At 50.3% G+C, this 23,115-nt stretch overlaps 1 protein-coding gene across 7 annotated transcripts; it reads left to right on the plus strand.

Annotated features, from left to right (window-relative positions):
- The first annotated feature begins 1,159 nt into the window (after positions 1 to 1,159).
- Positions 1,160 to 21,736, plus strand: TBC1D2 (TBC1 domain family member 2). Of its 7 annotated transcripts, none has more exons than XM_082783282.1 (16): positions 1,160 to 1,229; positions 1,603 to 1,783; positions 2,897 to 2,984; positions 3,509 to 3,998; positions 4,689 to 4,821; positions 5,315 to 5,456; positions 7,145 to 7,281; positions 7,911 to 8,098; positions 9,208 to 9,594; positions 10,437 to 10,547; positions 12,166 to 12,353; positions 13,762 to 14,232; positions 15,496 to 15,616; positions 18,021 to 18,206; positions 18,871 to 18,992; positions 19,711 to 21,736. In XM_082783282.1, the coding sequence occupies exons 4-16, from the start codon at positions 3,588 to 3,590 to the stop codon at positions 19,910 to 19,912; spliced, it is 2,799 nt and encodes a 932-aa protein (XP_082639408.1). In that variant the 5' UTR covers positions 1,160 to 1,229; positions 1,603 to 1,783; positions 2,897 to 2,984; positions 3,509 to 3,587; the 3' UTR covers positions 19,913 to 21,736. The 7 variants fall into 7 exon arrangements, with proteins under 7 accessions (XP_082639408.1, XP_082639410.1, XP_082639411.1 ...); XM_082783284.1 differs by having other exon boundaries at positions 1,184 to 1,229; positions 1,599 to 1,783; XM_082783285.1 differs by lacking the exon at positions 1,603 to 1,783 and adding an exon at positions 1,841 to 1,922 and having other exon boundaries at positions 1,194 to 1,229.
- The last annotated feature ends 1,379 nt before the right edge of the window (positions 21,737 to 23,115 follow it).

The following is a 23,115-nucleotide window of genomic DNA, read 5'->3' on the forward strand; positions in this document are numbered from 1 at the left end:
GGTGGCACCCGTTCCTCCCCTCCCTCCTTGGTGCCTTGGGATAAATAAATTTTAACTGGAAATGCGCTCATTTTGCGTCGTCAGCTCGCTGTTGCTACAGCATAGGAGCTTAGGCTGTTGAAAGGCTGTCCCACCCATGCATCTGGATGATTTTGCTCCTTGCTCAAGCGTTAAACTTGGTTAATGTCGGCAATAAACTCAGGCAATAAACTTCTTGACACCGGTTAGGGTCATACCAGCAAGGCTTAGCTATCACTGCACGTGGAAAAATCAAAACAATCAGGCTTGTTACCCTGTGGTATACAACATGCCTTCCCGGGCCAGCACAGGTCTGACAGTGCTGGCAGGAGGAGTGTCACCCACAAGGTGGCCAGACACTGCAACAAGCACCCAAAGGAGTGGTAGGGGCACCAAGCCTAATGGTGTTCAAGGGACATTTGGATAATGCCCTCGGCAACGTGCTTTAACTTTTGGGTACCCCTCGAGAGGCCAGGCAGCTGGACTTGATCTTTGAAGGACCCTTCCAACTGAATTAATCTGTTCTAGCCTATTTCGCCTCTTCCTGAGGCTTCTTGAGGGGTTGGTCTAGACTCTTTAGCCTAGCATCCAGCCTCCCAGGGCACCAAGTTCCATGTTTTTTACCTCTTTTTTTTTTTTTTTTTAATTAAATTAAATTTTACGCTTTACCCGATTCCTCGCGGTTCTCACAGCCATTCTCACACTGGGGCTGGGGGAGCAGCAGCCCCACACCCACTGCCCCCACAGCGGAGCAGGGGGACAGAAGCTCACCCGATCCTGATTTTCAGGACGAATGCAGACCGTGAAAGCGGGGCCTCACCATCCTTCTGACTTTTGGGGTTTCCCTGGCTCAGAGTGGCCCCGTCTTTTAGTGCCCCTGGACGATATTTCAGGTGTCCCACCTGCTCCAAACCCCTCTCCTGGGCTGAGGTGAACCCCCCCGCACCAGCCGGCTGTCGCGGCGAATCGCTTTACTTCCGCCACCCGCAACACAAAAGACACTTCGGACTTTTTAATTTAATTATTATTTTTTTTTCTGTCTATTATTTGTCTCTTTTCCCCAGGTCGAGAACTCAAGCTCCGCACCGCCCACAGGCGCCGCCGCCTCCCGGCCGCTCCCTGCCCGCCCCGTCCCGCCCCTCGCAGCCGAGCCGTGACACCGTCGTGACACTATCGCGACAGCGGCCGCTGGCATCGTGCAGGCGGAGCAGGTACCCCCCCCCCCCCCCCCCCCCGGAGCATATCGTGCCCCTTTCCCAACCTATGTGTGTGTGTGTGTGTGTGTGTGTGTGTGTCCCACGCCGTGCCCCCCACCCCACCGGCCGTGCAGACACCCGGGTGCCCCTCAGGCTGTCGCCGATGTCCCCCCCACCCCATGCCGGGCGGTGCCATCTCCAGCATCTCCAGCATCTCCAGCATCTCCATCTCCATATCTCCCCTCCGTGCCAGGCAGTGCTGCCCGGTGCCAGGCACCAGCACTGGGGGTGGGAGGGGAGGATGGGGGGGGGGCAGGCTGGCAGCCGCAGCTCTGCCAACATCTGGGCAGGGTCTGTGCTGATCCTTCCCTTTTCATGGGTGAGTCAGTGCCAGCGCCGCTCAGGATCTCCTGCAGACAGTTCCCAGGCGGCGAGCGGGCTGAAGGAAGCTTGAGAAGCCCCTCTCTTGCTGTGGTGGTGTTTACCTGGCTGGTGGTGCCCGCAGCAGCAGCCCTGTGCTTGGCAGACGGTGGCTTCCCTGGGACGTCGCCCCCGCTTCTCTCAAGGAGGTGAGGTCTCCTCTAGAGTGCTTTGCAGTGCAGGTCTAACCAGATCTCTTACAACAGGGCGCCTCAACCCCTGGTGTGGACCCGTGGAGCGTCACACTGGCAGGAGGAAGAAGGGTGCTGGAGTCTCCAGGCAATGCAGGTCCCTGCGCTGATACTGACCCTGAAAGCCCTGGGGTCTGTTAGGGAAATTTGAGACTGCTTCTTCCTCCTGATAATGATTCCTTTGTGCCAGGCAAAAATAGCTCGGAAATGAAGTTTCCAGTTGCTTCAAAAGCTTTCCTGCAGTGGCACCTCCATGACAGGAGCTTGTTCCTGGCTCTTGTGAATGTTTTCAGCAGCAGGGGAGTGGACTGAAAGAAGTTCGCTGTCTTTCCAAAAAAAAAAAAAGAAAAAAAAAGAAAAAAAGTGAGCATTATCTGTAGTTTTCTAAAAAGTTTCCTCATTTCTAAAAATGAGGGAACAGCAGGAGGCAGCAGTAATCACGATGGGGCATAACCAGTGCTAACACATGCAAGCATTGTTTCAGTCATGAGGGTAAGTTGTTCCTAAAAGTGTGAGCTTGGGCAATGCCTCTTTGTGCTTCATGGTATTAATCACCACTGACCTGTTGTCGTCGCGGTGCTGGCTGCTGTGTTTGGTGGTTTTGTGGCTGCAATTGGATTTCCACTAACTTAACAGTGCATCAGTTTATTTGTTTACATATTTGCTTCAGATACCATAGTAACTAAACCAAAGCCTCTAGTAGTCCTTTCACTAGTTGCGGTATAAACCATGCTTTTAGGCAAGGAAAACAAACAAACAAACAAAAAAAAACTTGCAAAATATTCATAGGTATTCTCAGGAGTATTGTTATTTTTCCTTATACAAGGGCCATTGTTGTGTGCAGCTGTGGGCAAAAAAATCACACTGGCCTTACAGTTAAGCTCTCCAACGAGTGTCCAGAAATGCAGCAGAGTTGCCATCCTTGCATGAGATCAAAATTTACGTGAATAAATTTCAGTGAGACACAGCTTTGAAGTCAGCACCTTCTCTGAGAGGGTGGCTAGACTACCTCTACAAATTCCTTCCAGCCTTATTTTTCTGTTTTTCTCTTGCATGTTGCGTTCCTCCCAGAAACCCAGCAGGGCACTTTGGCCGCTGAGCCACCTAGTCCATTCTGCAGGGATCACAGCATTTCTTTCTCTGGTGCATAATCCATCATGTAAGGCCTGCTGGATGGAGACCTGGCACATGATATGCGGGCTGTTTAACAGCAGTCCTCAGCTGGCACAAAGTGTAAAAGGATGCTGCATAAGGTGGGATTTTTCTCCAGACACTGTGTTTTAAAGTATCAGTATCTGTTGGACACACAGTGGAAAGATTACCTGAAATCTCTTGACCTGAATACACGTTCCTTCAGAGCTTGTAACCACGTTTTCTGCAGCTGATACTTAACATGGTTGTCTGGGGCTTCAGATCCCCCAGTTATTGCTATTGATTTGAAATGCCCACAGGCTTACTTTTCACCTGAGAGATTGTGGTACTGCTTCTTGGCTGCTACTCTGGGCTGGTTTAGGAATTGAACAGAGAAAACAGATCTGTAGACATCATCTGAGCACAGGAAGGGAGAGAGTGATGGCTAAAAGTAGAAGCCTGGGACCTTGGCTGGGTAGTTGGAAAGCTTGGGAGTGTTTTTTGTCAGATGCTAGACCTGAACTCATTCCTCATTTTTTTCATCATCTGCAGGTATTTGGGATCTGCTGTGGCTTACTTACCTAGAGAATTTACTGTTTCAATTTGATACTGTGTATATTTCCTGAAAGAGATGAAAAAAGGACCAGAAAGTGGAACTTGGCCCCTTGCTGGAGTCCCAGGCAAGCTAGCAGAGTCAAACCCAGGCAACAGCAGGAGTGGTGGAGCCTCAGCAAAGGAGAAGGCCGTGCTTTCCTCCCCTGGAGAAGCAGAAAATGTACAGCTGAAACCCAGCAGAGAAACACCCAGAAAAAAACTCTGTGGCTATTTAAATAAGCTGGGCATCAAGGGTCCCATCAAGACTTGGAAGTCTCGTTGGTTCATCTATGATGAAAATAAATGTCACTTACTGTACTACAGAACTGCACAGGATGTGAACCCTTTGGGGTCTATCGATCTCTCCAGCGCCAGCTTTGACTGCAAGGTGGAGAATGGTGAAGGGGTTTTTGAGATCAGAACACCAAGCAGAGTTTTTACTTTGAAGGTAAGGGTCAGCACCTTCTTCTGGGGGCTGGTGCAGAGCGTTCCCCGTCGGGACAGACACATCTCTGCTAACATACCTCAGTGTGACTTTCACTTTAGTCCTCAGTCTGCGCTTTTGCCTTTTGGACCTAAATTGTTTTCACTGTTTTTGCGAGGCTGGGATTCCACTGCCTGTGAGATGACTTTTCTTTAAAAGAATAGGAGTAGAAGTTAAATTGGGTGCTGAATTAAAGTTACCAGAGAGCCCTGCTGTCCACTTGGTAACTTACTGAACAGAAATGAGCTCCCCTGTATAAAGTGGCTCCTTCAGCAAAGAACTTTGTTAGGTTCTTACCTCTGTGAAAATCTCTGTTGAGAGAACTCCATGGGTGATCCCCAGTGAAAAGAACTGTGGCGTTTCTGCTTAGCCTTGGAACACAGTAAACAAACAGGTCAAATAAAATAAAATAAAATAAAATAAAATAAAATAAAATAAAATAAAATAAAATAAGGTCAGCTGTCCTCTGAGGTTCTGCTGGCCATGCTGCGGATTTATTCAGTCCTTCCAAATCGGAGGCTGTAGCGTAGGCATGACACAGCTGGCCTTGATTTCTGCAGGCATGGCGAGAGCCATGGTGGTCATCCCTACGGGGTGCTGATGATCTCATGCTGATGAGATTGCCCTCTTCCTTCCTGTTCTGTGTTGTCTTAGGCAATCAGCAAGCAGGCCATGATGTACTGGCTGCAGCAGCTACAAGTGAGACGTTGGGAATTTTGCAATGCTCCGAGCAGATTTCCTGTGGGCAGCTCCCAGCTTGTGAATGAACCCCTGGCTGACAGAACAAGTAGGTGTTGCGTGTGTCAGCCCTTCCTCTGCTTTCAGCTCTCCAGCAATGAATGGTGCTCCTCACCTCTGAGCGGACAGGGGCACTGGCCAGGTTTTCAAACAGCAGCTGCTAGCTGTCACTGCTTGGATCGATGCTACCTGCACATTAAAACTATCAAATGCTGTGCTGGGAGAAAAGAACAGCAACAGCTCTGTTCCTCCTTCCTTTAGGAGGTTAAAGGTTGATTGCTTAGAGTTAGTCATTCTCAGGTACCGATGGCTGAAGGCAGTTGGTAGTCCCTGAGCAGATAATGTACTTCTGCCTGGAACCTTCTGTAATTTGACCTTAAATGCAGGAAACCTGCTCTGCTGCCTTTGTTCTGCCTGGCAGGTTGTGCACAGAAGGTCTAGCTGTAAGAAAATGTGGCTCTTAAGTGACACGAAGGAGCCAAAGACCAACGCAGGTCTGTCTTGCTCACTTGCCTCTTTTCTTCTGGTTTGTTTTTACATAGATGTTGTCGACAGTGAGGCCTTTATGCCTCCAGTCAAAACGCCAACTGAAGTGGTGGGTTTAAAGGCAGCCTCTCTGCCTGCACCCCAGACATCTACTGCTTTGCAGAACATCTCCCTGAAGCACCCTTGGACAGAGATACAGTAAGTGCACGAGGAGAGCTGCAGTGCAAGCTACTTTTTTCCTTCCTCACCTGTTGGGTATTGTGTGAAACGGGACCCTAGGCGAACCATGAAGCAGCTTTATGGAGGATATTCCCTGCAGAAACAAACTTCCTGCTGGAAGCTCCTTCACATCCCTCTGTTCCAGTGCATTCCACATCATCCAGCTGTCCTGGCTGGTCACTAGGTTTTTCCTAGAGCTTGGCTTAGCTTTCCTCTGCAGCTGGTTGTTAGCACGCCTGCCGTGGCGCAGCCGAGCATCACTCCTGGAAAGGTGTGTGGGCAGGTTGAGCTGTACTCGGTAGGCTAGCGACAGGAGACCATTCTGGTGGTTTCAAAGGACCGTGGATACTCTGCAAAGCAGGAACTCCAGGCACAAGGCATTTGAGCCTGTAAAACGGCCCTCAGGCTGCACGGCTTGCTGCCCCTGGCTGAGTTTCAAGAATGTGAGTAGTCACACAACCTTCACTGACACTGCCCTTGCCACTGTGAGGTGTGGCTCCATCAGGGCTACAAATTACAAGCCTTGGGCAGCTACTGTTGCTCCAAACCAACCCCCACCAGCCTCTCCTTAACTGTAGTGTCCCGGTCACTTACAGAGAACCGAAAGCATGCGAGTGGTTGCAGGTGCAGCAGGTAGCCTGGCACTTGCCAAATGTTTCTGCTGGGGAGGCTGGCTGTAGTTTTGTACCACCACTACTCTGCCTACCATCTGATGCTGCTAGGAGGAAAAACCTTCCATGAGACCAAAGAGTACCGGTCTCAGCTGTGCTTTTTGCAGGCTATACGTTCGTTCCTCCCCACTCTAATTAAAAGTACCATAATCGTAACCCATCACCAGCCTTACCTTTGCTAGCTTGAATAACAGTTGCTTCTTTTCAGCTCCAAATTATATTACTCCCCTAGATCTGTGAATGTTTCTGCAGGCTCTGTCGCTGTGGGACCTGGATCTTCATGAGTGTAGTGTGTCTGTTTTCAGCCGAGCTCGTCAGATCCCGAAATTGCTCCTGTTTCATGGGAAAAGCACAGGGTGGTGTGAGATAGAGATAGGCAAGTGCCTCACGCTCTTGTATAGGTTTTGCAGAAAACACTAGCACGTTGCTGGTTCTGCCTGGTCATGTAGAGTCATCTCCTAGCTCTCCTGGCAAAATCTGAAAGCAGCAGCTGTAACAGTCTGTGATGGACTGGTTCTGGGTCTGATTGCAATTTCGTTCCTGAAACTTTACTGTATCAAAGGTGTAGTGAATTGAGCTTCTGTTGGCACCTGGGGGTTTCTGCAGTGAGCGAGGGAAAGGGTAGGAGGTGAGAGGGAATGAGTATGCTTGCTCTGCAGTTGGCTTTTATCCTTCCCTCCAGCCTGATGCCTTTACGTACAGGGCTCAAGGACACAGGGGAAGATCCCCACCTGATTCACACCGCTGTGCTGGTACTGATATTGGGGCACCTTCCTAATATCCACCACTTTCACCCCTCTTCCCCTTAGATCCACTGGTGCCATCAAAAGTTCATTTTCTTTAGCACATGGTGGAGACAGGTTCTTGGAGGAGGGGTGGGATGTGAGTAAGTCTGAGATATGAGGAGGGGTGAGGCACTGGGCAGTTTGCATATGCACTGGCTGCAGCGTTCGTGACTTCTATTCACAAGGCTGTTTTGATCTCTTCTTGTTTCAGAAACACTGTCTACAACATCTGTGTCTCCAAGCAGCTCCGGGGGAACAATGGGAATATCTTTAACTTCAGTGAATTCCAGGAGCACCCTGAGAGCCTGGATGAGGAGCAAGAGGCCGAAGTGGAGGCAGGGTGTGCAGGTGCCTGTTACTGAACTGTGTGAGCTGGTGCGAGTACGACACCATTTACCAGAGGGTCAGACTTGGCAGGAGAGGGAAGGACAGAGTGGCAAATAGGCCCGGGACATGAGAACTCGTCACATTGTCTCAGGGTCCTTCCATTGTTTCTAGCACAAGAATGACACTTTTTGCTGTGCTTCAGGCTGAATCTGCCTATCTCCTACTTCCGGAATCTTCTGCAGAGGCAAAAATACCATCCACAATGCCAGTCCGTACTAGTATTTCTTTGAGTTGGAAGTTAAACCGCTGCACAATCACATTCCTTTCAACCCTTTTCTTCCCAAACATGTGGTGGAGCTGTGGAGTTTAGACTGTGCTCTCCACAGATGCTAACTTGCATTGCTGTCTGCAGGGTGGGTGGGGTGCAAGGAGAGCTGGCAAGTACCATAAAGCACCGTGGCTTTGTTTTGGATGTAGCTGTGGTTGATCCCTACTGTCTGTGCTTCAACCCTGTGGATCCCAGCAGGTCGATTTTTTCTGTCCTGTGTGTCAGTCCTCTGGGCAGAGCTGCTGTGTGTCCCCCGGTAGCAAGACACCGGAGTTCGTAGCAGCAACCCCGTTCTGTGTAAATGACTTCTGTTTCCCTTCAGTTAAGGAGGAGGTCCCGGAGGACGGGAGGCTGGAGTCTCGGATGAACTGGGTCCGGAAAGCCAAGTGGATGAACAGTGGCTTCCTAGGCTTGGCTGAGGAGCTGTCCAGGGAGAGGAGCTCAATGGATAAAGTGAGTGTGCTGCAGCAACAGATCCTGACGCTCACGGAGGAAGTCAAGTCACAGAAGGTGAGTGTGATGAAGAGTCTGCTGCTTTTTTAGGGCAGGACCCTGAAACTGGCCACAGGGACTCCCTTGGCCTTGGTGTTAGGCTGAGGAGTGCTCAGCAGGCACTCAGCTCAAGTTCCTGGTGTTACCCCTTTCTATGTAGCCTGACTGTGCCCAGCACAAGGGGAAAAGGGATGTCCTGCAGCCACTGCTAGGAAGCACATCTAGCAGAGAGGCTGGAAAAGGGAGGTTGAACAAATCCAGGTGTGTTCTGCAGATATCAGTCATGCTGGCGTGTCTGTACATGAAGCACAGTCCTGGGTAAGGTACCACGATGCTGGCAGGAACTGCAGGGCTGAGTTGTGCTTTTTACAGGTAACACTTCCTTGAACAGTGATCCACAATTAAGAGGTGACTTGATTGGAGAAGCCCAGTACCTGAGGCACTGCAAGGGCTGTCTCTCCTGAGTGATTCTCTTCTCCACATGCATGGAGCAATGCTGGGCTCCCCACTAACAATGCTGGTAGCTCTTCCAGCAGAAGAGCCAGGAGAGCCAGGTCCCATAGGGGGCAATCAAGTTACACCCTTGATTTGCCTCCTTAAATGTCTGAGGCAGCAGAGCCTGAATCAGCAGCACGGTGCTGGGGCAAGCTTTTGTGCCTTGGTGTGGGATGGAGCGAGGGAGGACTCTGGTAGAGGGCAAGTTGAAATGTGTACATCAATTTCCATCTGGTAGCAGAGAGAGATGTGTACTGCATTATTTCCCTCGCTTCCATTTTACCACACTGCTGAGCTGACCTCCAGCTACTCTGGCTTCTGCTGGGCCTCCCAGGAAGGGTGGGTTGTTGAAAGCTGGAGCAGCAGGTCTCTTACTGGCAATGCACCTAAAGTCAAGGTGCCTGCGGTCTGCTGCAAAGACGTTTCAGGCCTAGCTCTGAGAGCAGAGCTCCTCTGCTAGGGGGACGCTGTGATGCCAAGGTTGCTGCATTCACTTTTGCTTCTGAAAGGAGGCAGCTCTGAGATCCTGAGAATCTTTCGCTGTTCACTCGTTTGTGCTGGGGTCTGTAGTGTCCGTGCTGCCGGTACCCTGGGCAGCACTGTGATGCGATGGCTTCGCACTCCTTTTCCAGGAGCTGGTTAAACTTCTCCACAAAGCCCTGGAGGCGGCCCAGCAGGAGAAGCGAGTATCTAGCATGTATCTCACTGCAGCAGAAGATAAGGACAGGCTGGAGCTGGTGCGCCACAAAGTGCGACAGATTGCTGACCTCACCAGTCGGCTGGAAGCTCTTGAGAAGGAAAAGAAAGAGCTCGAGCAGATGCTTGCGCTGAGAGACAGCCACATTCAGGAGCTCAAAGAGCACGTGCAGCATCTGATGGAGAAGAACCATGCCAAACAAGAAGTCATCATGGCCTTGACGGAGCAGATGGCCCGAGAGCTCTCTGATCCCCTGCAGGAAGCCAACACGATCACGGCCGAGACGTTGTATAAGCAGCAGGAGGAGATTGAGCATCTGAAGGTGCGTGGAGATGACACAAGTCATTTGGGAGCTCCCATTTCTCTACCCTCTGGTTCAGCAGGAGGCTGTTCCTCGTGGAAACCAGAGAGCGTGTTTCTCTAGGTGTGCTGTCTGTCCCCACATCAGAGGCAGGGTGGGCTCATCTGGTTCTAATAGGGTTCTTAAAAGCATCCAGGTTAGGTTCAGCTTCAGCCCTCTGTCTGCTTTCTTTGACTTCATGTCCCCATTGAGTGCCCGCCTCTTTGTTCTCTCTTCTGTTCCCCTTGCTGCAGTCTCACTAGCTGTGATCACTGGCCCTGCTGATGTGCATTTCCCTCGTGCCAATGGTTTCCTGACACATCCTGGTTCTTTCAAATCCAGCCTGTTGTATTGTCACCGTTTGCACAGTTGTAACGAACTGCTAGCATGTGGTGGAGAATTTCTAGGAGAACCAATTACTTGGTTGTGGGAGAGTGTTTTGCTGCCACCCATGGGGCTAAGATCTCTATCCTTTTTATTTATTTATTTATTTATTTTTATATTTAAAGAGTACAAAACATCTATATTCTTCATCTCATTTAGGTGTTTCTCTAGCTTTATATCACCCAGCTGTCTCTGTGTTTTCAAAGCACATACATGCAGTACACTTGGGATTTTCCAGGTGTCTTCTCTATGTATGACATTTCTATTTAATGTTGGGCCTTGATTTCCTCCATAGGTAGTATTTGTCCTGGGAAGTCCTGTCTTCTTCCCAGAACATGGTATTTTTGAGATATTTTCGTGTCCCTAACACACTCCACACCTCAGTTCCCTCTTGGGACACTCAAGAGCTGTCCCTTTGTGACTGTTTTGCTTTGTGGCAGGACGATATTGATGCATACAAAACCCAGAACCAGTTTCTCAACTCGGAGATCCACCAGGTTACTCGGCTCTGGACAAGTGCTGCTGAGAATGAAAAAGCCCTTCTGATGAAGGTGAGGCAAAATAACTTTTTTCTTGGGGAGAGCTTTTTCTTATTTCTTTCCAGAACGGACACTGGAATGGATATTGATACAAAACACACCAAGAAGCAGCTTTCTTCCTAACATGCTTTGGTTTCTTTTTTAGCATAATGTTTTCTCTGCTTTGTGTTGTTCCCAAATTAGATATTATAATTTTTTTTTTTTTTTTTCAGTCAAAGTAAAATACTTGCAAAACGCAGTCCTAGGGATGCTGAAACATAACCCAGATTCCTGCATTTCATCTATGCTTTTGGAAACGAATAAAGAAATTACAGTATGCTCAGGGAATGAGGAAAGTTTCCTGAGAGCTGGCGGGCTGACTGCACGCTGGCTCCATCTAGTTTTGATTTCTCTAGGAGGCTTGGCACTGTCAGGTGTCAGGACTCTCAGATCCTGCAGCTAGTTCAGAGTTCATCTTAAGCTTGAATTTTATTGCATAACCTGGTTACTCTCAGACAAGCCTACCTGCTGGTTCTGAACCAATATCTGAGTCTGGCGTTTGTTCCCTGGGTTTTCCTTCCTGGGTTTCAAGGGATGTCTCCACAGTCTTGGATTCTAGTACAGGGCAAACAGCTGCCTTTGGGGTGTTATTGTCATGCTTGCATCTGTTTGCTTCCTAGTCTTTTGAAATCCTGTCTACCTCAGCTTACTGCTGTCCTCTGATCCTGCACCTGCTGTAACCTTCAGAAGGAAAGTAATCAGACTGATGTGTTCAATTTGAGGCAAAAGGCTGGTTAAAGTGGTAGCATGACAGTATCCTACACTCATTTATTTCCCCTCTATATGCAGCCTAATTCTTCCTATGATTTTTTTTTGCTGTTGTTTTGTTTTCAACTGCTGCTTCCCACTGAGCAGGAATCTTCACTGTGGTTCCTGTGAAACACTAATTGGGTGAGTCTTGTCACCTTTGTGGCCTTAGTTTCTCAGTTGTGAGTTAACAATCACAATAACAATAACAACGGATAACAATCCTCATTTCTACCTCTCTCTCTCTCTCTCTGTCTCTCTGTGCCCTGGAGTATGGTGGCAGCAGGGACTGTCTTGCTCTGTTTGAACTCGGTTGAGCTTCCTGCGCTTGAGAAACCTGTATCAGTGTGATGGGACTGGGGTTGCTGTGGGGCATGTGTTCACCTTGTCTGTGTCCTGCAAATCGCATGGTCCCAGCTCAGTCCCTTGAGTGGTGTGTTTTGTCAGGGTACACCTCAGTGTGGGGTAGAGAACTTGTCTAAGAAGCAGGGGAAAAGCCTGCGGAGAGCTCAGCTGCAGTGTTGTCTCTGAGCTGAGCTGCCTGGGATATGGCCACCCACTGGTGCAATTCATGAGGTAAGTAGGTGATGCTGTATTGGGTCTCACACTCGAAAAGCCTCAAAAAGCAACTGCTGATGTGTGCTCGCTAATGTGGCTTGTGCTTGTTCATTGACCACAGAGGTCCATTCATGCCTGCAATTTCTGTGAAAACTTCTGGGTGTGTTCTCAGGGGCCTTGCTGTTCAGGAGTCTTTGCTTGATGTGTGGGCAAGACCAGCAGAGAGCAGAGGCGGTACAGGAAGAACATCAGTGAGCCAGCTCATTCCCTCTTCTTTCCCCATCAGTGTGCCTGCCTGCAAGCCCGAAACTGCCAGATGGAGAGCAAATACCTGACGGTCTTGCGGAAGCTGCAGGAGACCGTGCCCGGCCTGCCCAGCTCCGACGCTGAGCTGGTGAGGAACCTCATCCAGGAAGCGCTCCAGTGGGATGTGAAGGAGGGAGCAGAAGAAGGTCTGAACCTGAACCCTGTGAGGTAATAGACAAGAGCACGGGGGCGTTTCTGTTAGAGGACGCACGGCCGAAGGCACGACAGACACCAGTAGAGTCAGATCATGCTCCATTTTATTGCCCGAATAGCCTAACTTTTATAGTGAACTTAACAGGGGCGGACAGTGTTTCACACAAGATTATTGGTCAAAAGCACTCAGACAAACAACTACAAGAAAACAACCCCACCTGCAAGAAAACAACCCCCTTGTGATTAGCAGTCACGTAGACCTTGTCCTTGAAGCCAGCTGCTGGTAACAGTATTTTTCTGAATTCCTCAATTGGGCGATGTGGGAATCATTGTCGTGGGAGCTTCTCACAGTTACTCTGGTAGCTTGGTTTGCTCAGCTACAGCAGGCCATGAGATTTTCTAAGGCCTACTCCTGGTTGCTTAAGGCAAGCTCAGATCGAACAGTTGTTCCACGGACTCATGTCCATGCCCTTTGTGCCAATTCCCAACACATTTCCACCCCCACAAGCGTCCAGCACTGGAAGTGAATGCGCAGGCAAGAAGGATCTGGGGGCAGCTCTACAGCATGGTCTTGGAGCCATGACCTGTGAGGAGAGGTAGAGGAAGCTCATTTGGTGAGGTGATGTGGAAATAGTGGATATCTGATCAATATAATGATACCTTGCAAATATCCCAGCATGTGGCCTGACTAGAACACAACAGAACAGAATAATTCAGTCGGAAGGGACCTTCAAAGACCACCATGTCCAACTGTCTGACCTCTTCAGGGCCAAGCAAAAGTTAAGGCTTGTTTTTGAGGGCATTGTCCAAATAACTTTTGATCACTGACAGGCATGGGGCACCAGCCACCTCACTAGGAAGCCTGTTCCACTGTTTAACTGCCTTCACAGTGCAGAAATGTTTCCTCATGCCCAGTCTGAACCTCCCCTGGCATGGTTTTGTGTTGTTCTCTCACATACTGTCATCACTTACCAGGGATGATGCACAAACCCTCAGCAAGCCCTACTGTCAGCACTCTTGGGGTTTTCTGGTTAGTAGGAGATTTGCATGGTGCACAGGGAGACATCTGAAAGGGCTGTGGATCCCTGCTCTTTGTTCTGATGCCCTGAGGGCTTTGCAGTCCCTTCCTGGAGAACTCCCTCTGCACTAGCATGTGGTAAGGAGAAGGTACACAGGTTAAGCAAGGTGGGTAGGAGATCAGACAGGGTGAGAGAGGTCTGGTGGGGTCAGGCTGTAGCTCAGAGCAAAGCTACACCTGAGTTCATACGTCTGTGCTGTTGCTCTGCCTTCATGGCCCTGAGGCAGCAGGCTCTTCCACCTAGCTGCCAGAGAAGCAAGGGAGGATGCTTGTGCTCTGGCGTGGGTGACAGGAACCTGGCAGGGAACTGGCCTTTGCACTAACCTCAGCCCTGTGCCTTTCCAGCGAGTACGATGAGTACGGGTTCATGACTGTGCCTGACTACGAAGTCGAGGACTGGAAACTTCTGGCCAAAATCCAAGCCCTGGAGATCAAGTCCAACAACCTGCGGAGCCAGGAGGTGGTGGAGAAGCCCCTGCGCGACCGGTGGAACGGCGTAGGGGAGCTGAGCCCCTCTGCAGAGCTGAAGGGCCTCATTCGAAGCGGCATTCCTGTGGAGCATCGGCAGCGGGTCTGGAGGTGGATCGTCAGCCGGCACTGCAGCCACCTGCCGGACCACTACCAGCGGCTGCTGAGGCAGAGCAAGAGCACCGAGCACCCTGCCTGCCGGCAGATTGAGCTTGACCTGCCCCGGACGCTGACCAACAACAAATATTTCTCCTCTCCTACCTCCCAGCTCATCCCCAAGCTCCGGAGGGTGCTGCTGGCATTCTCCTGGCACAATCCTGCCATCGGGTACTGCCAGGGATTGAACAGGTGAGGAACAAGGTGTGCTGCTTCTTCGTGGGAGAGCACTGAGAAGGTGTAGACGCTTGCTTTAAGCTGTGATTCGTGCAGTCCCAGGCTCGTCTCTCTCTCTAGATCCGCACTGGCTCTAGGTATTTTACTGCAGAGTTCTGCATCTGGTGTCATTTTCCAGCCAGTGTTGTTGCTGGGATGTAGCACGCAGCAGGATGCACTTGTTTGGCTCCTCCATAGCTCCAGAATAGGAAGGAACAGCTTTGGGAGACGGAGTGAGGCAGTCCCAAAATAACAGCAGGAGGGTAGGACTGAATTTCTGACTCGTAATGTGCTCAGCAGAGCACCCTGGTGTTCCCTTTTTATGAGAAGAGTTGAAGGAAATGGGAAGCATTAGGAATGAGAGGGTTGGGGCACATGACACCTGAGGAGGAGCTGAGAAAATTGGGCTTGTTCTGTCTGGTGAAGGGAAGGCTCAGGGGATCTTCCACTTTTACTTACCAAATTCTGGCTACCAAAAAGATAAAAATAGAGTTCTTAGAAGTGTGTGGCTGAGGAAGAAGGACATCAGACAATAGCTGCAGGAAAGGAATTCCTGGTTGGATCTTCACACGTGAGGAAAGTCTGTTTAAGCTATTGCTGTTGCTCTTTGGGTGGTCTTCAGAATGACACTTGCCACTCTAGAGGTCCCCTGATATTAGCTGTCACAGAACTATAAAATGATTTAGGTTGGAAGGGACCCTTAAGATCATCTAGTCCGGCCCCCCTTCCATGGGCAGGGACATCTTCCAGAAGAGCAGTTTACTCAGAACCTCATCCAGCCTGGCCTTGAACGTTTCCCATCTGGCTAAAACTGGGTAAGTCAGAACTAAAGGGGGTCAGGGAGGATGGATAGGAGGGGGAGGTGAGCCATGTCCTGGAATATCTCTGCGTGAGCCGTTTCCCACACTGACATAGCCAAGAGCAGCACACCTTGCCAACTGTGAGGGTCTGCAGAACATCCTCTTAGCTGGGGAGTCTCATTTTATCACAGCAGCTCTGTATTTGATGCTGCATGTTTGCTGACAGAGGCACACGGGAAAGAAAATCACAACCCCCTGGCTTCCTCAGAAACCCGCAGAACAGATCACTGTCTGACCAACTCTCCTCCTGCATCTGATGTTTTGGATTCTGACAGAGCTAGAGACAAGCCAAGAGGAATCTTGGATTCCCCTCTACCTGTGCTGACCTGTGTCCCGTCCTGCAGTGCAGCACTGCCTCACTGTGTCCTGTCCATCACAGGTTGGCAGCTGTTGCCCTGCTGGTCCTGGAAGATGAGGAAAGTGCCTTCTGGTGCCTCGTCCACATTGTGGAGAACCTGATGCCAGCAGACTACTACAGCGACACACTGATAACATCACAGGTGAGCTGGGCGCTCTCACTTCTGCCGTGATTTACACTAGAGGTTTAAAGGCCAACTTGTTTCACCTGGGCACCAGCGATGCAGCCAGGAGCAGTCTGAAGAGGAGGGGAGCCTCAGTCTGTCCTGCTCCTACCAGCTTGATACCCAGAGCCTGCAGTGACAGGACAAGAAGTAATGGCTTTAAACCAAAAGAGGGGAGATGTAGATTAGATATTCAGAAGAAATTCTTCACTGTGAGGGTGGTGAGGCACTGGCACAGGCTGCCCAGAGAAGCTGTGGATGCCCCATCCCTGGCTGGCTGGGGCTTTGGACAACCTGGACTAGCAGGAGGGGTCCCTGCCCGTGGCCGGGGACTGTGTGAGAAAAATCTCAACAATTTTCTTCAGACAGGATCTTCTGTGAAGCTATTTTATTTGCAGTTGCAATGGCGGGCGTCCTGCAAGCAGGAGCACACAGTAAAAGTTGACCATAAATTTATATTCCCTACAACCCAACACCTGATTTCTCCTCTGTTTCCTCATTGGCTGAGTACTGCAGGTTCACAGCCTACTCGACACACTTCTACACCACATATGTACAATTTAATTTGACCAACCATTAATTTCTCCTTTTCCTTTTTTTTCCCTTTCTTCTCTCCTGACTAGAGAGCCCGTGATTTTTGTTTTTACTGATTTTGTACTGCTCATCCTGTTTTTCTTAGCTATCCTCCTTATTTTGGGACAGTGGGACCTTCCCCTTATCTGCTTAACATACTCCACACTGCTGTGCTGCACAAGCACTTTTGAATATGCAAGGTTAGGGGAATTTTCCACTGCAAAAACACCTCCTAGTGCAAAAACACAACTTTGTTTCTCACAGCTGGAACTGGATGGTCTTTAAGGCCCCTTCCAACTCAAACCCTTTCACAAGTCTATGATGCTGTGAGCTTGCACTGTGTTTGATTTCTCACAGGACAGCTGACATCACCTTTCAGTCCCTTCCATTACAGAGCTACAGAGTGGTTAATAAACTGAGTACCACTCCTGAATAACAACCTGGAGGTCAGGTTAGTCAGAAGGAAGAATTTATTGTAAGGAGGGCCCAGTAAAAGCGAAAAAGTGAAGTGGCAAATGCTGACAGATGTAGAACCAAACAGGAAGAAAATGCCATTCTGGAGCCCATTGCATTTTTCTTTAGAAACCTCACCCTATCTTTTGGAGTGCCCCGTGCTTCTGGTATTTTTATGTACTGTTATTTTATATTCACTCTGTTTCAGTTCATGATCAAATGCAGTGTTAGTTCTGGCTTTGGGGCTGCGTATCAGTTTTTTGTTTTTTCTTTTTTCTTTTTTTCCTGCATATCAAAAGCCCTGTGGCCATTTGATATAAGAAGTTTTATAAGTAACTCATCCTCCTGGTTCAAAGTTCCTGGATTTCAAGGTTTTCAAGGTGTGTTGGCTTGTATCAGATGTACGGTGTCCTCCCAGATGGGCACAGAGCCAGGATAAATTCCGTTTAGCTCTGTGGAAGTGTAATTGTGTGACCCTACCACCCACACCCAGCAGTGCCCAGCCTGGTGCACCTGGCCATCACCTCGGTCTTGTTACTGTGTGTGGTCCTTTCACAGAGGGTTTCTGCTGTGAGCTCGCAGTGGAGGAGGCTGCAGGCATCAGTAGTGGAGAGTGAGTGATTCTGCCACTGAATTGATGGTGTTTACTGGGACATTGGTGTGCCGGTGAAGAGGTCAGCCCACAGAGGCTTGGGAAGCAGCCAAATCATTGTGCAGACAGCAAGATGTCTGTGCTGCAGTGATCTGGAGCAGGTAGGGTTAGCAGTGAGATTTTAATAGACAGCACTGGACACTCAGCACAGTGATTGCCAGGGAAAACAACAGCAGGCTGGAGGACACACAGGCTCCCCTATGTTTGGTGATAAAAGACCGTCAGCTGAGTGAGCCTTTTCTTTTCGTAAGACTTCCTGGGCTCATGTTTGGCCTCTGTAAGTCTATCCAAGAAGAAAATGAAGAGGAGGGTCTAGGGTGATACTTTGTGGATTGGCTTGATAAAGTGAAAGCTGGTTGAGAAAATCAAAATGTAGTTCTTGTGGGTTTTAAAGACCAAAGCATATCACCTTGTCTGGTTTGTACTACGGGCTCAAAGGTAACTGGGCTGACAGAACTGGGGCAGTGGTGTGATGTGGTACAGGGAAAGACCTAACCCTGTTCTTGCTGTGTAGCACTTCCCCTCACGAAACCATAACTTCCTTGAGATGAAGCCTTTATAAACTTGAGTCAGGGACCTCGCTGACTGCGTTTCTGTATCTTGGCTCATGCAATTGGCTCATTGTCCTGCTGCGTTGTTCCTCTCCTTCAGCACCAGGACTGCTTTTAACAGATAATTCGTTGTTTTCTTTTTCGTCAACTTCAGGTAGATCAGAGAGTCTTCAAAGACTTCCTGGCAGAGAAGCTGCCTCGCCTCACGGCTCATTTCGAGCAGCATCAGATCGATGTCTCCCTCATCACCTTCAACTGGTTTCTGGTGGCCTTTGTGGACAGCCTGGTCAGCGACATCCTCCTGCGAGTGTGGGATGCCTTCTTGTATGAAGGAACTAAGGTGAAACCATGAATCTAGGCCTCCCTTCCTTCTGCACTACTTCTGTGACGTGATAGCCGAATGAAGGATGTCCACGTGTGTCAAAGAGATGGGGGTTTGGGCCTCTTGTCCTACCCTGACTGTTTGGTGGGGTGCCTTGGTGCCTCCCTGCCATCCGATGTCATCTGTGTAGTTGCTGCCTGCAGGCAGTCCTAGTCCCTGATACCGTGTGTGCAGTGCCCCTGACATTTTTTAGCACGTAGTCCTGCTAGAAACAGTTCTCTGACAGGCCACGGTGTCTTCTGCTCTGCAACCCAGACCTAGCTGAGAGGGGACAGATACATGGAGCAGGAGACAGGCAGAGATTTAGCACTTGTGAAAAAATGTGAGTCTCGTGTTGCACCAGTGTGTGGGGAGAACGGGAGAACCCTTGTGAGAGCCCTGTGGTGTCCTTTTGGAGGATCAGGTGTGCTCTGGAGTTGTGAATTAGCAAACAGAGTGTCATTCCTGTGGGATTAGCTCTGTTTTTTTTTTTAGGCCCGCCCTAAAGCAGCCAGTAGAGTACAGCAGGAGCCCAGCAACCAGCATGAACTGCAGTTCCTCACCCTGTGTTTTAAGCCATGTTATAAGCTGATCCCTCAGCTGCCTAAGACTTTGTCAACTGAAATGCCTTTCAACCTTCCAGGTGATTTTCCGCTATGCTCTCGCAATCTTTAAATACAATGAGGAGGAAATCCTAAGGATTCATGACAATGTGGAGATTTACCAGTACCTGCGTTTTTTCACAAGGATGATTGTGGATGGCAGGTAGGACTGTGGGGTATAGTCAGCCTCTTACTCTGGGCCTGTGCTTGCTTGCCTCTTAGGTCAGCCTGAAAAGAGTTGTGACCAGTCAGTTAAGAGAGATGCATGCACTGGCAGGTCACCAGGACGTTGACAATGTGCCTCCTTTCTGACTTTTTCTGCATGCTGTTACTTAAAGCCTGTTGGGCTAGGGTGAAGGCATGCTACCACAGACCAGGCCACAAAGTCTGGGCCGGCCCTCATTTTTCAGCAGCAGGAACTTTCTCTGTCCCCTGCTGGGTTTCTCTCAGGTGTAGCAGTCGGGGTTTTTGGGAGCAGAGAGCTGCTCACAACCTGTGGTGACAACACGTGCACAAGAGGAACATTTATGTAATCGGATGAGCTGAACAGAGCAGACTGTTCCTACTCCAGGGGCCATCAGAGATGGCTTCTGATAGCCCAGCTCCTCGCTGACTGCTGCATGCTGGTACCCAAAAAGACACGCCTGGGCTGGTGCTGTGCTAGAAGCAGTGCCTGTGATTCAGTCGTGGTTCTGCTGCTCGGTGGCTGTTGAGCCCAGAGCTGAAACACGAGGCTGTGCTCTCTGCAGCCTCCTGGGGCAGCCAAGTGCAATCTGCAGCAGAGGTAGATGGTCTGGAAAAGCCTCCCTCTCTTAAAACTCTTGGGCATCTGTTGCCATCTCAGGCAGTAACTGGGGTCACCAGGCCTCTCTTCGTTGCAGGAAGCTGATGAACATTGCCTTCAATGAGTTAAACCCCTTCCCCATGAAGCTGCTGAGGAACCGGCGGACAATGCACCGGGAAGAGCTGGAGACGGAGCTGTGCGAGCTGGAACAGATCAAGGCAGCCTACGTCAAAGAGAGAGCAGAGCAGGGGCCTCAGGACCTGCAGGACGCTGTCAGCGAAGAGGAAGAAGAGATTTAGCAGAAACAGAGTTTGTCTCCGAAAGCAGCTGTCGGTAAGAGATGGAGGCAGCACAGGTGATCACAGCGGGCATTCGTCTGCCCCAGGAAGCAAGGCTGTAGGTACAGGACCATTTGGGGGTTGACCCAGGCTTTGTGATGATGGAGGTGGTAGAGGAGCTTCATCCTCTCCTGTACTTCTCCCCCTCCTGCCCACCCGGTGCCGTGCAATGCGGGACTGCAGCTGGAGATCTGCAGGAGGTACCAGCAGTGGCACCCTGATGGGCGCTGGCATGGTGCAAGTGACCCAGCCAGGCAGGGCTTTTCCACCTTTTTTGATGGAGGCTTGAAAGAGATGTTTCTGTACATGTAAAATCACCAGAAAACAAACAAACAAACAAACAAACAACAAAAAACCAAACCAAAACAAAAAACAACAAACAAACAAAAAAAACACATAATCTGAGAACAGTCCCTCACTGGTACCCAAAGCTGCTTAGTTGGTGAGGAGGGGAGCAGCTCTTTGAACACATCAGAGGCTATCCTGCCAGGAGAGCACGCCTTTAACGTTGCAGCCACTGGGTCACGCTGCGCTCCCCGGGTGACTGCTGGGGCTGAGGAAGGCCTGGGAGCTGGAGGACGTCTTCCCGTGGGGCTCAGACTGGGACAAGTGAAATGAGGTGTGGGAGGGTGGAGCCGCCTCTCCAGTTCATTTCAGTTCCTGCGGGAGCCCACGGGAGCACAAGGTGTGTCCTCTGCCCGACTGGGAAATTCTGGGAGGCGCCTCTCCTCTCTGTTGGGATCCGAGCAGAGCCATCCGTGGCTTGGCTGGACCCCTGCACTGATGTCCCTGTCTCTGTGTTCATAATCCACATGATTATGTTCCTTCTGACTTGAACGCCGCGAGGTTTTGAAGGGGATCCCTCTTTTCTCTTTGCTGTGCCCAAATTTCCAGTGCTGATGGTGCTCTGACCCCATGGGGTACAGCGCTCTGCGGGTGGAACCATTTGGACAAGGTCACAAAAGTAAAAAACATTAACATTTCCTGAAGGAGCAGCTGGCCTCCATGTGTCAAGTGCATGGAGATGCCCTGCCTGAGCGAATTACACCCCGCTTACCCCTCCTGTGCTGCAAGCCACCTGTGCTCGAGGAGGAAGGGGAAGGAGGCGCTCACAGCCCTGGCCTCTGCTCACCTGAGACAGGTAGCTTGCCTCAGCTCTACCCCAGACACTGCTGGGCCGATCAGCCAGGCTCAACAATGATAAAGCCTGAGTTTGCAGAGACCTCTAGAGGCCGATCACACCGCGTGGACGTAACCCAAGTGGAGATGAGGCTCTGGGGAGGCTGGGAGCCCTGCAGCAGGTTAGAGGGGCAGGAGCGGGGTAAATCCACCGCGTGGCATCGACAGCTGTGCACGCTGAGAGCCTGGGGTGAGAAGAAAACGTTACTCGAGTCCTTCCACAGTATCTCAAACAGAAACACTGCTTTCAAAAGGATGCTAGAGAAGCTCAGAAGGTTTTTCTTTACAGGTCGTACTGCTAATCCAATTAATGCATACTGCTGTGTGTATGCATGCGCACACATACAGGGTGCTGTTACAGAGTTTTGAGAGGCATTCTCTCTTAAATCAAGACATGGAAATTAGGACCACACTTACAACTGTATTTTTTTCAAGAGCCTTTTGCAGCAGCTGATTTTTTTCTTTTCCTTCCATCCTGTCCCTACGTTCTTTAAAAAAGGCACTTAAAACATGCGTTGTCAGACCAAACCCCAGTCTGACATGTCTATGCGGTGTATGAATGCGCACTGGTCTGTTTGTGTTACATAATGACCTATAAAAAATAAATTAAACTTTTCTAAAGGAGATGTAAGCACCAGTGTGTTCGAGCGGAGCTTGTTCCTGATGGGAAAAACTGGAAGTGATTTTTAGTTGAACTCAGAAGGGAAGGACACCCCAGCGCTGTTAGCAGTTTCTCTTCTGTTTTGTCTCAGCCTTGCTCCACGTGTGCATGCACTGAGGGCCATGCCCTCCAGTCATACTGCCAGCCAGGCGTTTGTGGTGCTGCCTGCCTGAGCTCTGGGGGAAGCAGGAATATCTGCACGGCCTCTGCAGACCCGCACCCCAGAGCTGGCTTATCCTCACGGGCCCTGCGCCACTTCCCTTCTGCTCCACAAACTCTGGGGCTCCTCAACCTACGCGCTCCGGTCACAAAATGCCAGCTGGGCCCAGAGGTAAGCACCAGTAAATCCTGTGGTGTTCTGAGCAGAGGTTACCTCTGCACCAAGTGCCCGAGGATAATTTGTGCTGCCACAGCCAACTGTTGTGGCTGGAAACAAGAGTTCGACCTGCTTGCACAGCCCAGTAGCTCCATCTGCCCGTGCTGGCACCTGTGAACAGAACGGGTTTCTTTCCACAACACAGTTAGCTGTACACACATCACTACTTTTTAAATGAAGCCTCCTAAAACGGGAGATACCAGCTCCAGCCTCGAAAGTAACAGTTCAGATTTTTATTTATTTATTGTCCCAGAACGTGCAGTTAATCCATAGATCCATTGCAGGACCTCGGGGTCACCACATTTATATGTTTCTGAGGGTACCAACTGTTGGGAGGGTGGCCAAATGCACAGAAATCCGTTGCTGGCTCCCAAAGTCCCTGAGTAGACGCTGGGAAGCTTCCCTTGTCCCCCCCCTTGCTGGCCCTGGTGGCATTGGGCTGGAAGGATCTGTGGCCTGAGCCACCATTACCTTCATGTGCTGCAGCTGAAGCCCGTGACTGCAGAAGGGTTGGTGCAGAGCAAAGCCACTCGATCCACTCCTGCGTCCCAGCCTGCTGCCCGGGAGAGAGGCAAGCCCAGGAGGTTGTTCTGTGCCGGGTTAATGTTTATCCCAAGCTCAGGCTTCCCTTCGGGGAGAGGACAGAGCAGAGGGACAAGGCATTGCCCGTGAGGGAGCAACAACGCCCTGCTGCAGGAGCTGCCCTCAGCGCGCTGGGCTCTCTGCCCCCTTCCCTTCCCTTCCCTTCCCTTCCCTTCCCTTCCCTTCCCTTCCCTTCCCTTCCCTTCCCTTCCCTTCCCTTCCCTTCCCTTCCCTTCCCTTCCCTTCCCTTCCCTTCCCTTCCCTTCCCTTCCCTTCCCTTCCCTTCCCTTCCCTTCCCTTCCCTTCCCTTCCCTTCCCTTCCCTTCCCTTCCCTTCCCTTCCCTTCCCTTCCCTTCCCTTCCCTTC

This window comes from Aythya marila, assembly GCF_965140915.1.
Source record: "Aythya marila genome assembly, chromosome: Z".
Classification (NCBI taxonomy): domain Eukaryota; kingdom Metazoa; phylum Chordata; class Aves; order Anseriformes; family Anatidae; genus Aythya; species Aythya marila.